Source organism: Nyctereutes procyonoides, unplaced genomic scaffold (genome assembly GCF_905146905.1).
Source record: "Nyctereutes procyonoides isolate TBG_1078 unplaced genomic scaffold, NYPRO_anot_genome, whole genome shotgun sequence".
Taxonomy (NCBI): domain Eukaryota; kingdom Metazoa; phylum Chordata; class Mammalia; order Carnivora; family Canidae; genus Nyctereutes; species Nyctereutes procyonoides.
The window spans coordinates 33,058,563-33,075,405 of NW_026575125.1; the positions used below are offsets into that span (position 1 = coordinate 33,058,563).

The 16,843-nt window shown below is 38.0% G+C and overlaps 1 protein-coding gene across 3 annotated transcripts in view; it reads right to left on the reverse strand.

The window, feature by feature from the left end:
• Nucleotides 1-16,843, reverse strand: part of SRPX (sushi repeat containing protein X-linked) — a 116,437-nt gene that overhangs the window by 3,760 nt on the left and 95,834 nt on the right. For 2 of the 3 annotated variants that reach the window (XM_055337721.1, XM_055337720.1), the window contains one exon: nucleotides 7,706-7,827. The exons of the other annotated variant lie outside the window; for it this stretch is intronic. In XM_055337721.1, coding sequence (XP_055193696.1) covers nucleotides 7,706-7,827 — 122 coding nt within the window. The remainder of the gene's footprint in view (nucleotides 1-7,705; nucleotides 7,828-16,843) is intronic. 3 annotated transcript variants of the gene reach the window in all.

A 16,843-nucleotide genomic window follows, 5' to 3' on the forward strand; every position in this document is an offset into this window, starting at 1 on the left:
TGTTTGATTGCCGTGGCTAGTACTTCCAGTAATATGTTGAGTAAGAGTGTAGCCAGAGTGTACATCCTTGTCTTGTTTCTGACCTTAGAGGAAAAGGCTCTCAGTTTTCCCCTATTAAGGATGATGTTCACTGTGGGTTTTTCATAGATGGCCTTTATTATGTTGAGGTATGTTCCCTCTAACCCTACTTTGTTGAGGATTTTTATTATGAATGGATGGTGTACTTTGTCAGATGTCTTTCTGCATCTGAGAGGATCATATGGTTCTTATCTTTTCTCTTATTGATGTGATGTATCACATTGATTACTTCGTGACTGCTGAACCATCCTTGCAACCCAGGAATAAATCCCACTTGATGGTGGTGAAGGATTCTTTAAATGTGTTGTTGGAATAGGTTTGCTAGTATTTTGCTGAGGATTTGTATATCTGTGTTCAGAGATATTGGCCTGTAGTTCTTTTTTTTGTGGTGTCTTTATCTGGTTTCAGTATCAGGGTAATGCTGGTCTTTCACAATGAATTCGGAAGTTTTCCTTCCTTTTCTATTTTTTTTTTTTTGGAATAGTTTGAGAAGACTAGGTATTAACTCTTCTTTAAATGGTTGGTAGAATTCACCTGTGAAGCTATCGGGCCCTGGACTTTTGTTTGTTGTGGGTTTTTTTAAATTATTATTACTGGCTCAATTTCTTTGCTGGAAATCTGTTCACATTTTCTATTTCTTCCTGTTTCAGTTTTGGTATGTTTTATGTTTCTAGGTATTTCACCTTTTCTTCTAGGTTGTCCAATTTGTTGGCATATTATTTTTCATAATATTCTCTTATAATTGTGTTTCTGTGGTGTTGGTTGTGATCTCTACTCTCATTTGTGATTTTATCTGAGTTTTTTTTTTCCTTCAGAAGTATGGCTAGAGGTTTATCGACTTTATTAATTTTTTCAAAGAACCAGCTCCTGGTTACACTGACCTGTTCTATTGGTCTTGTAGTTTCTATGTCATCTATTCTGCTATAATATTTATTATTTCTTTCCTTCTGCTTCTTTGGGGTTTTGTTCTTTTTCTAGCTCCTTTAGGTGTAACATCAGGTTGTTTGAGATTTTTCTCACTTCTTGAGGTAGGCCTGTATTGCCATGAACTTCCCTTTTAGAACTGCTTTTACTACATTCTTAAGGTTTTGAACCATTGTGTTTCATTTTCCTTTGTTTCTATGTACTTTGTTTATTCTTTGATTTCCTGGTTGACCCTCTCCTGGTTTAGTAGCATGTTCTTTAACCTCCATGTATTTGTCTTTCCAGATTTTTTTCTTGTGATTGACTTCTAACTTCATAGTGTTGTGGTCAGAACAGATACAAGTTCAACAAATTCAAAAATATCAGTCATACCATGTTTTATGACCCAATATGTGATCTATTCTGGAATGTTTCATGTGATCAGTACCCTTTTATAACACATAATACTTTGTGTCAGTTTGTTCTCTAGAAGAAAAATTCATTAACCAAATACCTTGAGGCAAAAAAAAAATACTAAAACTCATGGAATGTAACAAGAACAGTTCTAAGATAAGTTCATAATGATAAATGCCCACGTCAAGTAAGAAAAAAAAAAAAAACTGAAGTAACCTAAGTTTACACCTCAACCAGATAAAAGAACAAGTGAAGGCCAAAAAAGAAGGAAGTAAAGTTAAGATCAATGAAAAAAGATAGCAATATTGACTAACCTTTAGCTAGATTTACCAACAAAAGGAGGGGGCTCAAGTAAAATCAGACATGAAAGAGGAGAGGTTACATCTGATACCACAGGAATGCAGGAAATCAAATCATATATTACTATTGATAATATGCTAACAAATTAGAGAACCTAGAAATGTATAAAATCTTAGAAACATATAACCTTCCCAACTGAATCATAAACAAACAGAATATCTGAATACACCAACTTCTAGTAAGGAGATTGAACCAGTAATTTAAAAACTTCCCACCAAACAGAAGACCAGGTCCACACAGCTTCACTGGTGACTTAAACATTCAAAGAAGATTAATAAGAATCCTTTCAAACCATTTTTAAAAATGGAAGAGGAGGGAACACTTCCAAGCTTATTTTATGAGACCAGCATTTCCCTGGTACCAAAACCAGATTAAGACACAAGACACTACAAGAAAAGCCCAATATCCCTAATGAACATAATTACAAAAATCTTCAACAAAACACTAGCAAGCTGAATTCAACAATACGTTAAATGGATCATTAACTATGCTCAAGTGGGATTTCTTTCAGGGATTCAAGGATGTTTCAACATCTGTTAATCAACATGATATACCACATTCACAAAAATATGCTCATCAACAGATGCAGAAAAACCATTCGCAAAATTCAACACCATTTGTGATGAAAACCCTCAACAAAGTATAGAGGAAACATACCTCAACATACAGAGGTCATATATGACAAGAAGCCCACATCTAACATCATACCTGATGTCAAAAAGCTAAAGATCTTTCCAGTAAGGTCAGGAACAAGACAAGGATGACCACTCTCACTATTATTCACATTGTATTAGAAATCCTACCCACAGCTATTAGGAAAGAATAATAAATAGAAGGCATTCAAATTGGAAAGGAAGTATTAAAACTGTCACTATTTGCAGAGGACATTATATATAAATGAAAATCCTAAAGATTGCACCAAGAAAGTGTTAGAGTAAATGAATTCAGTAATGTTACATTACAGGATACAAAAAAAACCAAGATACAAAAATCTTCTGCATTTCTATACAATAATTATCAGAAAGAAAATTAATCACTTTTGCAATTGCATGAAAATTAATAAAATACCTAGGAATAGATTTAAGGAGGTGAAAGACTTGAACACTGGAATCTGTAAGATATTGATGAATGGAACTGAAGATAATACACACAAAAAAATAGATATTCCATGCTCATGAATTGTAATATTGCTAAAATGTCCATACTATCCAAACCAATATAGAGATTCAATGCAATCCCTATAGAAATTCTATTTTTCATAGAAATAGAACAAAAAATCCTTGAATTTGTATGGAAGCAGAAGAGATGCTGAATAGCTAAAACAATTTTGAGAAGTAACAACAAAGCTGGAGGCATTATACTCCTTGATTTCAAACTATATTACAAAGCTATGGTAATCAAAACAATATGGTAGATACACAGATCAGTAGAACAGAATAGGAATCCCAGAAATAAACCCACCATATATGGTCAATTAGTTTATGACAAAAGATCCAAGAATTCACAATGGGGAAAGGACAATTTCGTCATAATTTTGGGAAAATTGGACCATTTTCATACACTGCATGCAAAAATAAAAATGGCTTAAAGACTTGAATGTAGGACCTGAAACCATAACATAGAGAATATATAATCAGTAAATCCGTCATCAATGTGATGATTTTTTGGATATCAAAAGTAAAAGCAACAAAAGTAAAAATAAGTGGGAATAAATCAAAAAGTTTCTGCACAGGCAATTATTAACAAAATGAAAAAGCAACTTACTAAATTGGAGAAAATAGTCACAACTCATATTGGAGAAGAGGCTAATATACAAAATATGTAATAAAGAGCTCATACAACTCAGTAACAAACACAAAATAAAAAATGGGCAGAGAAGCTGCATAGATGTTTTCCCACAAAAGACATACAGATGGCCATCAAATCCATGAAAAAATGCTCAACATCACTAATCAGGTAAGTGGAAATCAAAACCACAGTGAAATATCACCTCAGTCTTGTTAGAATGGCTAGCATTTGAAAGACAAAAAAGTAAGTGTTGGTGGGGCACCTGGGTGGTGCAGGCAGTTAAGCATCTGACTCTTGGTGTTGGCTCAGGTCATGAGATTAAGCCTCTCATTGGGCTCCATACTCAGTGGGGAGTCTGCTTAAGAGTCTCCCTTTCCCTGCCCCCCCATCCCCGCTCTCTCTAAAATTACTAAATCTTGAAAAAAACGTGTTAGTGAGGATGTGGAGAAAAATCAGTTGGTGCAGCCACTTTGGAAAACAGTATGGATATTCCTAAAAAAATTAACAACTATACAATTGTCCAATTCCACTTTGGGGTATTTATCTGAAGAAATTTTTAAAAACTTGAAAAGATATATACACTTCCCTTATCTTTACTCCAGCATTATTTACAATAGCCAAGAAATGGGAGCAATGTAAGTGTCCATTGATGGACAAATGGATAAAGACAATACGGTACACATGATAAAATATTACTCAACCATATAAAAGAATTAAATGTTGCCATTTGTGACAATATGGATGGACCTTACAGGACATTATCCTAAGTGTAATAAATCAGAGGACAAATACCATATGGTGTTACTTACATGCAGAATCTAAAACAACAAACAAAAAATATTCATAGATACACAGGACATATTAGTGGTTGCCAGAGGCAGGAGGTTAGGGGTGGGTAAAATGTGTGAAGGGGTTTAAAAGGTATAAACTTCTAGATGTAAGTCATGGGGATTAACATACAGCTTGGTGGTTATAGTTAATAATACCACATTACAGATTTTAAAGTAGCTAAGAGTAAATCCTAAAATTTCACAAGGAAAAAATATGACTCTCTATGGTGATGGATGTTAACTAGCCTTAGCATGATGATCATTTTGCAGTACAAATATTGAATCACTAAGTTGTATATTTGTATAGTGTCAATTATACCCCCAAAATAAAATGAATATTAAAATAATGGCATTCTTTGTCCCTACCACCCTTGCAATTGCTGGGAAGTTACTCTAGAGAACGTGAATTTGCCCATACCTTCATCTCTAAAAAACAGAGTAGGGGCACCCAAGTGGCTCAGTCAGTTAAGAGTCTGACTCTCGATTTCAGCCCAGGTTATGATCTCAGGGTCATGGGGTAGAGTCTGCGACAGGCCGCACACTCAGCAGGGAGCCAGCTTGAGATTCTCTTCTCCCTCTGCCCCTCTGTCCCCCATGTGCTTGCTTGCATGCACACTCGCGCTCTCTCTCTCTCTCTCTCTCTCTCTCTCTCAAAAATAAATGAATCTTAAAAAAATAAAAAACCACGAGAGCAAGAAAGCAGGGAGGCGGGGACTTTGCAACACCAGGCACTGCTGCTGCCTGCTAATTGTTTTATCCTGGCTTTAGTGCTATTTGAAAATAGTATTCTAACCAGACAAGAGAATTTTTAGATTGTCCAGGCATTCTGCATCTCCTTTTCTTCCATGCTTCCCATTCTTTGCCTAAATTGGCTCTTTTCATCTGCACTAGACTCTAGGGTGGAATTCAAAGGGAAAAAGATAAAACATCCATCTGGCAAGTCCCTTATTCCTCACAGATAGGGCTGATAAAGGGGACATGTGGCCTGACACTGAATCCATTAGGCAACACATGAGACAGATCATCTCTGCGTGACATCTACCTGGACTAGCTTCTGGCTACCTGGTAATGATTGACTCTTTTTATAGGCTGCTTTGCAAAATTTCCACTTCAAAGTCGTGAAGGCTTTGGTAAAAGGGTAGGCCAGGGGTGCCTGGGAGGCTCAGTCGGTTGGGTATTTGCCTTCAGCTCAGGTCATGATCTCAGAGTCCTGGGATTGAGCCCCATGATGGGCTCCCTGCTCGGAGGGGAGTCTGCTTCTCCCTCTCCGCCTCCTCTCTGTTGCTCATGCCGTCTCTCAAATAAATAAAATCTTTTAAAAACCACAAAAAAACACCACACTACGCCAGGGGACCAGCAGTTTCGGCCACATTTGGGAACATGCTAGAAGTGCAAATTCTCAGGCCCCATCCCAGACCTACTGAAGCAGACACTGTGGGGGTGGGGCCCAGCATTCTATGTTTTAACTGCTCCAGGGATTCTGAGGCTGGCTCTAGCCTGAGAAGTGCTGCGTACTTCATTTTTGCAACTTCTTTGTTTCTTCAATCATCCCCAGCCCGCAGAGGTTTCTAGTAGCCCCACATCTACAACCTGAATGACAGAAATTTTTGTCTTAACTCAGATCTTCAAATTTCAATAGTTTAAAATCACATCACATTAAAATTTTATCAAGATTGCCTCTCTATATATCCGCAATCCAAAGAGTAACATTTAGCAGATTCTGTGGCAGGTTTTTAAGAAATCATGAACACAGGGTATGAGCAGATAGTTCTAAATTACCAACAGCTTCAAACACTTATTTTGAGAATTTTTGTTATACATTCTCAGATGTCAACATAATCCTCTCCTGAGTTTTGCTGTTTTCGACTTGAAATAGAACTGTAAATACACTCTTAGATCTACTATTTCCAAGGGTGAGAATACCCTCTATTTCAGTTTCAAGTCATTTCCTCCATTTATTTAACTCCAACATGGTGCCAGGCACTATGCTAGGTACTGGACAGCAAATGTTGAGGAGATCTGATAGTGACCTCAAAAATGTCACCTGTAGAGAGAAGCTAGTGAATGAAGCAGGACCAAAAAAAAATGTATGTATAAAAGCTTTTGAGTATACCCAGCCTTCTCCCTCTTTCAGCCAACTAAAGAGAATTCAGGCATCCTCATTTCTTTTTCCATCCCTTGCCTCTGAGTTTTTGACCTTGGTATGGATGGGGCACTCTTTTTGGCATGGAGAGGTATAAATCAAACATGGGGGGTGTTAAAAGGCAGATGGAAATAGACAAAGAATCTTTTGTGTCCATCTATAACATCACCAGCTAAGTATGTACTTCTATCATATAATCTTTCAAGGAATCTCTGTGAGCCTCTTTGAACACCTGTGTTGGGGCTCATCAGGTCTTCTTTCATTATCTTCTTCTGGGAATACAGAAAGACTGCATTTCCCAGCCTGCCTTGGAGTTCAGTGGCAACCATGTGATGAATTCTAGCCAGTGGACTTGCAGAGAGCAATTTTAGGCTTCCAACATGAAGCACAAAAGGAGCCTATGGTTTGTCTTTACAGTCTGCCCTCTTTGCAGAAACCCAGAAGTCATGTGTTCTAAATGTTGATGCTACAAGATGGTGGAGCCACCATCAGCCTGGGACTCTTAAAGACTAAGAAGAGTAGGGGCTTTAACTATAAACAACTTCCTTGCACTGGGTGAAAAAGAAGATGGGTGAGAATGGAAGATTTTGAGGAGTTTTGCTTTAGTCTAATTATCCTTTTCACGGTTGTCAAGAGATGGAAGTAAATATTTGGGATTGTTCTGAAATTACCTTTTGGCTACTGAATCCTGCTTTTTTAATGCACCATAACTCACATCCGGAGCACCATGATTCTAGCTTTCTAAGTATTAGCAAAGTAAAATATAGTTGTTAAAATGGAGGAATGGACAAGTGTCGTGGAAGCATGGAGGTAAAAGAGGCCAGGCCTGGAAAAACTTATTGGATGTCTGCTCTCCCAATAACACAAAGGGCTGCATAGGTCCTTTTGGCAGCCTCTTCTCTATCCACCCCAACCCCACCAAGCTGAAAGAAAAAACAAAACAAAGACAAGGCAAGTGTCTATGCCACTTGGTTAAAGGGGAAAAGAAGAAAATACTGGAAATTATCTACTGCATAATATAGTTGGACAAGCAGCACCATGCCGATTAACATGGCTCTAGAACTCTCAGACTACAAGCCATCAAACATTGAAGATTACCTGGCATTAATACTGACTAGCAAGACATCAGGGAATCTGGTCCAAAAACACATTATAGGGGGTACAATTTAAGGACAGAATTTCTACCTACCTGAGCTGCAGAGCTAGGGCTGGAGGCATAATCTTTGCTCCTATCCTACCAATGAGGGTTGGGAACACACCTACAAGCTCCACCACGGTAATATGTCGAAGATCCAGGCCACACTGTGCTTGCTGGAAAAAAAAAAAAAAACAGGCATGAGCATGAAGAAAGAGACTTCCAGGTCAAACTACAGACTCACAGAAGCAGCAGTGTTCTGTTTTGGGAAGTTTATTTGCCTACTCCAGGCATTCTTGAAAACAGTGGAGAAATTAGGGTTCAACTAGTGGTTATAAAACCTAAATATTTTCCTGGAGAAATCATTCAGAAACGACTTAGCAACAAGATTTTGGAAACCTACACAAGATGGCAGTCTGTATTTCCAGGTGGGGTGAGACTTTGCATGAGCCTAAGATCCTAGAAAGTGTCCGAAACTACCCACAGAGAATTCTAATTTGTTTTAAAGGAGAGAAGAATATTTCCAGAGTCCCCTTATCTGCCCTTGCTTCTCCCTCCACCCCCATGCCCCTAAGCTCCTCATACCAACACAGTAAGAAAACACCCAGTAATCAAAGGTTTCAGTCTTCATCTAGTGCCCTAATTTTCACATCTGGTGACCTGACTTTTATGCCTGCTGCCCATAGGATACCCTTTGATAGCTTGTCGCTAGAGGCCAGGGCAAGGGGCAGGGGACTTGCATTCCTGGGTCTCAAGAGACCATAACAACTGGAGAGACAGTATTGGTAGACTACAACTCCTATAGCACAGCACAGATGGAAGACTGAAAACCAGCAGTTTTTTTAAAGACTCATTTGAGAGAGCAAGAGGGTGAGCATGAGCAAGGGGAGGGGCAGAGGGAGAGGGAGAAACAGGCTCCCCACTGAGCAGGCTGCCTGACATGGGACTCAATCCCAGGACCATGGAACCATGACCTGTGCTGAAGGCAGATGCTTAACCCACTGAGCCACCCAGGCGCCCCTACCAGCAGCGTTTCTGAGAATGGGACCTATCTTCTTGTCTGGTTGGTTTGGCCTGAGAGGCAGGCTTCTGGTTGGGCATGCATCTAGGGGCCAAGAGAGATGTTCTCAGGGACTGGAGGCCAGTGGATGCAATGTTTGTGCTCTACCTCCTCCTCATTCCACCTCACTAGAATCTCCCCCCCCCCCAAAAAAAAAAGCTATTCCTTTGTCTGGTCATTTGATTTTTATGGCTGTTGCCAGGGAACATCTTTCTATTACCTGGCTGTGGTATCCTACAGGACTGTAAGCAAAGGAGAGAGAGTTCTTAAACAGCCACCACCCTCAGGAGCTCAGTCATTATGTGAAGGAAGCCTGTGAGCTTATCATCACAGCTGGGGCCTGAAGGGCAGGCTTCTCCTTAAATACACATTGAAGAGCAGACTGTAAACCTTTCCAGAGACCTTGGAGGGCAGGCCCTGCACTCCCAGGTCCTATGGGACTGTAACAATCAGACAGTTCTTTGCAGGCTGCCACCCCCAGAGCACTAAATCCACAGCCAACTGAAGCACAATCCCAGTATTTCTGTGAAAGAAGCCTGTTCGTTTGTCCTGGATCTTAGGCTTCAGGTTTGGCACACACCTAGAGGCCTGCATAGATGCTCTCAGGGAACACAGGCCAGGCCAAGGGACACCACCTTTTGCACTCTTTCATGCTCTCTTGAAGTTTTCTTGGATTTGCCCAGGCAGGCAAATTAACTTGTTGCCCCATCCACTATGGATCAAGGCTCACAGTCACTCCTGACCAGAAAGCCTATTTGGGAAAATCTGGGAGTTGCTGTAAGTGACCTCTTCCAGTCCTGCCCAGGCAGGAACGTGGATCATGGCCCCACCAGCTATGGAATATGGCTTCCACCCCACTCTGACAGGGAAGATTGGTAAGAACATCAGGGCACTACCTAACCCAGCCACTCCCAAGCTGGGAGGTAGGTAGACAGAGCTGATGGCCACCAGAGCAAACACAGTAGCCCTGCTCAGACATGAACTTGAAGGTTGGGTCAACTTGAGTCAAGACCAAAAATAAAGAGCATTGGCAGCCTTAGAGCTGCTGCTCCCACTGAGCCCAAGCAGGGAACCTAATACATCGCCTACTAATTGGTCACCCCACTTATTGCTGCATACAGCCTCCAGACCGCCCGACCAGGGCACCTTCCCACAGCATAAGGGATGCTGAATGGCCTATTTAACAACCCGGCTTAGAGTGGCACTTGAACAGAGGGCACAGCCCGTGGCTCTCCCTGTCTACAGAGCAAAATTGGTAGCTTCACCCGACTATGATACTCAGTGCACACTCTTGCCTGATTCAGGTCCACAAGCAGTGAGCTGTGCTGACCCTGGGTTCCATCCCACTGCCCCACCAGAACAGGGAAGCTAAGTCCTAGTTCCACTTTCTGCTGAGCATAGTAGCCAGTTCTGACAGTCTAATAAGCCTGACTAGACAATCTAGGCAAATGTGAAGCCCAACCTATAGCTTCACTTGGACAGGGAACCAAACCAGCAGTCTTATCAGCTATTTTCAGTAGTGCACACCCTCTACCCCCACCACCAGCCTTAGAACTCAAACAGTTGCCTTGCCCCAAAATAGACCCTCATAGGCGCCCCACCCTCCCAAAGACATTATCTGCAGACATGCCCAAAAAAACAAAACTGAGCTTATTGCTGAGGAACGGTCTCAGTCAGAAACAACCTGCAATGTCTAGAAGAGAACGCATACTCAAATGTGTAGATAGATACCAACATAAAGAATCAAGGATCATGAAAAAAATCACGAAAGGAAATCAATCAAGGACACCACCAAAGGGAACTAGACATCTCTAATAACTGATCCTAAAGAAATGGAGATCTATGAACTGTCAGAGAATTCAGGATAATTCTAAGATTTGTGAACTACAAGAATACATGGATAACTAAACAAAGTTAGGAAAGCAATGCATAAACAGGAAATTCAACAAAGAGAAACAATTAAATTTCTAGAGTGAAAAAATATGTAACTCAACTGAAGAATTCCATACAGAGCTTCAAAAGCAGTCTTGACCATCCAGAAGGGGGGGGGACAATCAGCAACCTGGCAGATGTCGCATTTGAAATTACCTAGTCAGAGGAGAAAAAAAGAATAAAGAATGGAAAAGAAGGAATAAAGCCCATAGGATTTATGGTAGAGAATGAAAAGAAACAATTCCAGAAGGGGGAGGAAAAAAAGGGAGAAAGGGGCAGAAAGTATATTTAAAAAATCATGGCTGAAAACTTTAAACCTGGGGAGAGAAATAGACATCCAAATCAAAGATGCCCAAATTATCTCAAATAGGGCTACACTAAGACACATTATAATTCTCAAAAGTCAAAGAGCAAGAATTTCAAAAACAGCAAAAGGAAAGAGCGAAGTTACATATAAGGGAAGCCCATAAGACTATTACTGGATTTCTCAATAAACTTTTCAGGCCATAAGATAATGGAATGGCATATTCAAAATACTGAAAGAAAAAAACTCAACCAAGAATAATATATCAGGTGAAGCAGTCCTTCAGAAACAGAGAGAGAAAAATTTTCCTGAGCAAACCAAAGTTGGTTTCTCCATTAGATGTGCATTATGAGAAATGCTAAACAAATGAGTTCATTTAACTGGAAATAAAAGAATATTAGTTAATATCATAAAAACAGAAGGCAACGTAAAAGTCACTATCAATGGCTAATATATGGTCAAAGTTGCATTCTGTAATATGAGCAGGATGATACTTAATTCACTTACAACTGTAACTTAAAAGTTAAAAAAATGGAGTAAAAATAACTCAAACTACAATCAGCTGTTATTAGTTATACACTATGAAACATGTGAACTGTAACATCAAAAACCTAGAGTGTAGAAGTACAAAGCTTAGGAATTCTACTGAAGTTAATATTGGTTTAAAACAGTGTTACAATTTTAAGATATTTTATGTAAGCCTCATGGTAACCACAAGGGAAAAACCTGTAGTGATTATACAAAAGAACATGATAATCAAACCACATCAAACACACACACACACACACACACACACACACACACACACACAGTAAATACACAGGAAGCAATAGATCTGCAAAACAATTAAAAAAACAGTTAACAAAATAGTAGAAGGTATGTTCTTATCAATCATTACTTTAAATGGAAACACATTAAATTCTCTAATCAAAAGACAGAATGGGGGCAGCCCTGGTGGTGCAGTGGTTTGGCGCCGCCTGCAGCCCGGAGCGTGATCCTGTAGACTCGGGATCAAGTCCCACATTGGGCTCCCTGCATGGGATGGGGCCTGCTTCTCCCTCTGCCTGTGTCTCTGCTTCTCTCTCGCTCTGTGTCTCTCATGAATAAGTAAAAAAATAAAATCTTTAAAAACAAAACAAAACAAAAGACAGAATGGGTGAATGGATTTTTTTAAAAAAGATACAACTATATGCTGCCTACTAGAGACCTACATTAGCTTTAAAGACACATATAGACTCAGAGTATGTGAATGAAAGGATATTTCAAGTAAATAGCAACCAAAAAAAGTAGAAGTAGCTGTACTTGTATCACAAAAACACTTTAAAATGGTAAAAGAAAAAAAGAGACAAGGTCATTAATATAATGATAAAGGGATCAATATACCAGGAAGATATAAAAATCAAAAGTATTTACATACCTAACATCAGAGCAATGCAATACATAAAGCAAAAACACAGCTAAAAGGACAAAGAGCAATACAAGAATGGTTGGGGACTTTAATATTGTTAAACTCTATCAACAATGACAGATCACCTATTCTCCAAAGTTAACCAATAGGGAAATAGTGGATTTGAACAGTACAATAGACCAAATGGACCTAAATGACATATATTGAACATTCTATTTGAAAACAGCAGAGTACTCATGGAATACTCATGGAACACTTTCTAGGACAGATCATATATTAGGCCACAAAACAAGTTTTAGCCAATTCAAGAAGAATAAAATCCAAGTATCTTCTCTGTACATAACAGTATAAAACTAGAAATCAGTAACAAGAGGAAAATAGAAACACCCAAATACATGGAAATCAAACATTCCCCTGAATAGCCACTGTATTGGAGAAGAAATGAAAGGGGATATAAAAAAAGTATCTTGAGGCAAATGAAAATGAAAACATCAAAACATATGGGATACAGCAAAAGCAGTTCTGAGAGAAAAGTTCATAGCAATAAAAACCTATATTAAGAAGTTTCCCAAATAACCTAATTTTATACCTTAAGGAACTAGAAAAAGAAAAACAAACTGAACCAAAAGTTAGCAGATGGGAGGAAATAAGATTAGAGTGGAAATAAATATAGAATAGGAAAACAATAGAAAAAAATTTAACCAAACTAAGAATTGATTCTTTGAAAGAGAAACAAAATTGACATACCTTAACTAGACTAACCAAGGAAAAAAAAAGAGATCCAAATCAACAAAATTATAAATGAAAAAGGAGATATTACAACTGATACTATAAAAGTACAAAGAATCACAAGAGGCTATTATGAACAAGTACACACCAAAAACTGGACAACCTAGAAGAAATGGAAAACTTAGCAACATACTAACTACCAATACTAAATTAAGAAAAAGTAAAAAATATGAAGAGTCCAATTACTAGTAAGGAGACTGAATCAGTAATCAACAACCTCACAACCAAAAAAAAAAAAATGCCCAGGACAAGATGGCTTCTTTTTTTTTTTAAGATTTTTATTTATTTATTCATGAGAGACACAGAGAGAGAGAGGCAGAAACACAGGCAGAGGGAGACACAGGCTCCATGCAGATAGCTGATGGAGGACTCGATCCTGGGACTCCAGGATCACGCCCTGGGCTGAAGGCAGGCGCTAAACCGCTGAGCCACCCAGGGATCCCCACAAGATGGCTTCACTAGTGAGTTTTTTGAAGACTTAAAACCAATCCTTCTCAAGTTCTTCCAAAAAACTGAAAAAGAGGGAATACTTTCAAATTCATTTTATGAGGCGACCGTTACCCTGAAACCACAGCCAGAAAAGGATACTACCAGAAGAGAAAACTATAGAGACCAACATCCCTGATGAATACAGATGTAAAAATTTTCATTAAAATACTAGCAAACCAAATTCAGCAGTGCATTAAAAGGATCACTCACCAGGATAAAAATGGGATTTATTCCTGAGATGCAAAAAATTTCAATATAGACATATCAACCAATGTGATCCATCAGACTAATAGAAAAAGTCACATGATATCTGAACAGATGCAGAAAAAAGTACTGGATAGAATTTAAATTCCATTCATGATAAAAACTCTTAACAAATTAGGTATAAAAAGGAATGTACCTCAGTATAATAAAGGCCATTTATGATAAACCCAAAGTTAATTTCATATGGAAGGGTTAAATGTTGAAAATTTTTCTTTTTTCTAAATATCATGAACAAAACAAGGGTGCCCATTCTAACCACTTCTATCCAACCGGTACTAGAAGACCTTTCCAGAGTAATCAGGTTGAAGGAAAGAGAGAAAAGGCAGCAGAATTGGAAAAGAAGTGAAATTTTCTCTATTTGCAGGTGACATGATCTTATATGGAAGCAATCCTAGACTCCACCAGAAAATCGTGTATATCATCAATGCACTAAGTTACAGTATACAAAATTAACTTATAAAAATTAGCAGCATTTCTATACAGAATGAGTTATCTGAAAAAGAAAGAAAACAATCCCATTTACAGTAGCATCAAAAACAGTAAAATGCATACATAGGAATAAACTTAACCAAGGAGGTAAAAGATGTCTACTCAGAGCTACAAGGCATTGATGAAAGAAATCAAAACAATTAAATGAAAAGGTATCCTGTGTTTGTGGATTGAAAGAATATTGTTTAAATGTGAATACTACCAAAAGCCATCTATAGATTCAATGCAATCACCATCAACATTGCAATGGCATTTTTTTTACAGAAGTAGAAAAAAAAAATGTTAAAACTTCTATGAAACCCACGAAAGAACCTAAATATCCAATGCATTCCTAAGAAGAAAAAAATGGGAATCATTACACTTCCCGATTTTAAGCTACACTACAAAGCAGTTATAGAATCAATAGTGTTCTACTGGTATAAAAACAGACACACTGATTAATGAAACAGACTTGAGTGCTCAGAAGTAAACCCATGTATGTACAGTCAACTAAAATTTGACAAGGGATGCAAGAATATTCAATGAAGACAGTCTCATCAATAAATGGTGCTGGGAAAACTGAATATTCACATGTAAAATAATGAAATTAGACCTCTATCTCTTTTTTTAAAATATTTTATTTATTTATTCATGAGAGACAGAGACAGAGAAAGGCAGAGACACAGGCAGAGGGAGAAGCAGGCTCCATGCAAGGAGCCCGACTTGGGACTCTATCCCGGGTCTCCAGGATCAGGCCCTGGACTGAAGGTGGCGCTAAACCGCTGAGCCACCTGGGCTGCCCTTAGACCTCTATCTTATAACACTTATAAAAATTAACTTGGCATGGATTAAAGACTTAAACATAAGACCTGAAACCAGGAATTTCCTAGAAGGAAAATTAAGGGAAAAGCTCCTTGACATGGGTCTTGGCATTGATTTAGATATGCATCTAAAGCACAATCAACAAATGAAATACAAGTGGGACTAAATCAAACTAAAAAGCCTCTGTACAGCAATAGAAACAAAAAAAGTGAAAAGACAACCTACTGAATGGGAAAAATATTTGGAAGCCATAGATCTAGGAAGGGGTTACAATCCAAAATACATAAAGAACTCATACAACTCAATAGCAAATAAATAAATAAATAAATAAATAAATAAATAAATAAATAAATAAATAAATACAACCCCCCCACACACAAATAATCTAATTAAAAAGTGGAAAATATCTGAATAGAATTTTCTCCAAGGATACACAGAAGATCAACAGGTACATGCAAAGATGCTCAACATCACTACTCATCAAGTAAATGTAAATCAAAACTATGAGACTCCTATTAGAATGCCATCAACAAAAAGACAAAAGATAACAAATCCTGGTAAGGATGTGGAGAAAAAGGAACCCTTGTGCACTGCTGGTGGGAATGTATATTGGTGCAGTCATTATGGAAAATAGTATGTAGGTTACCTCCCAAATTGAAAATAGAACCTCCATATGATAAAGCAATTCCACTTCTGGATATTTATCCAAAGAAAACAGTAACACTAACTCAAAGAATGTTCATTGAAAAATCATTTACAAGAGCCAAGATACAGAAACAACCTCAGTGTCTACTGATGGATGAATGGATAAAGAAAATGAGAGGTTGTAGACACACAATGAAATATTACTCAGCCAAAAGAGAATAAAACCTTGCCATTTGCAACACCATGAATGGACCTTGACAGCATTATCCCAAGTGAAATAAGTTAGAGAAAGACCAATACTGTATGATCTCACTTATATGTGAAATGCAAAAAAAAAAAATCCAAACTCATAGAAAAAGCTCTTTGGATTTGTGGTTACCAGAGATGGGAGTTGGAGGGAGGGGGAATTGGAGAAAGGTGATCTAAAGGTAGAAACTTCCAGTTACAAGGTACATACTAGCAATATAATGTGCAGCACAATGAGTATAGTTAGCACTGCTGAATGATATATGTGGATGTTGTTAAGAGAGTACAACCTGAGAGGTCACATCACAAGGAAAAAAAAATTTTTTTTGCTCTCCATTCTTATTGTATATACATGAGCTGATGGACGCTGATTAAACTTACTGTGGCGATCATTTTATAATATATGTAAGTCAAATCATTATGCTATATACCTTAAACTCATACAATGATGTAGGTCAATTATTTATGAATATAACTGGGGGAGAAAAAGATCCAGAGAAAAGAAAATGTAGCAATGACATACAGTAAATTCTCCATAACTGGAGAATAATTTTATATATATATATATATATATATATATATATATATATATATATATACATATATACCTCTTGTGAAATGATGGAGATCTGTAATTTACCTGATAAGCCATTCAAAGTAATGGTTGTAAAGATACTCACTGCACTTGGGAGAATGAATGAATGAATGAACACAGTGACAACTTCAACCCACAGATAAAAAAATATAAGAGTGGTTCAACAGCAG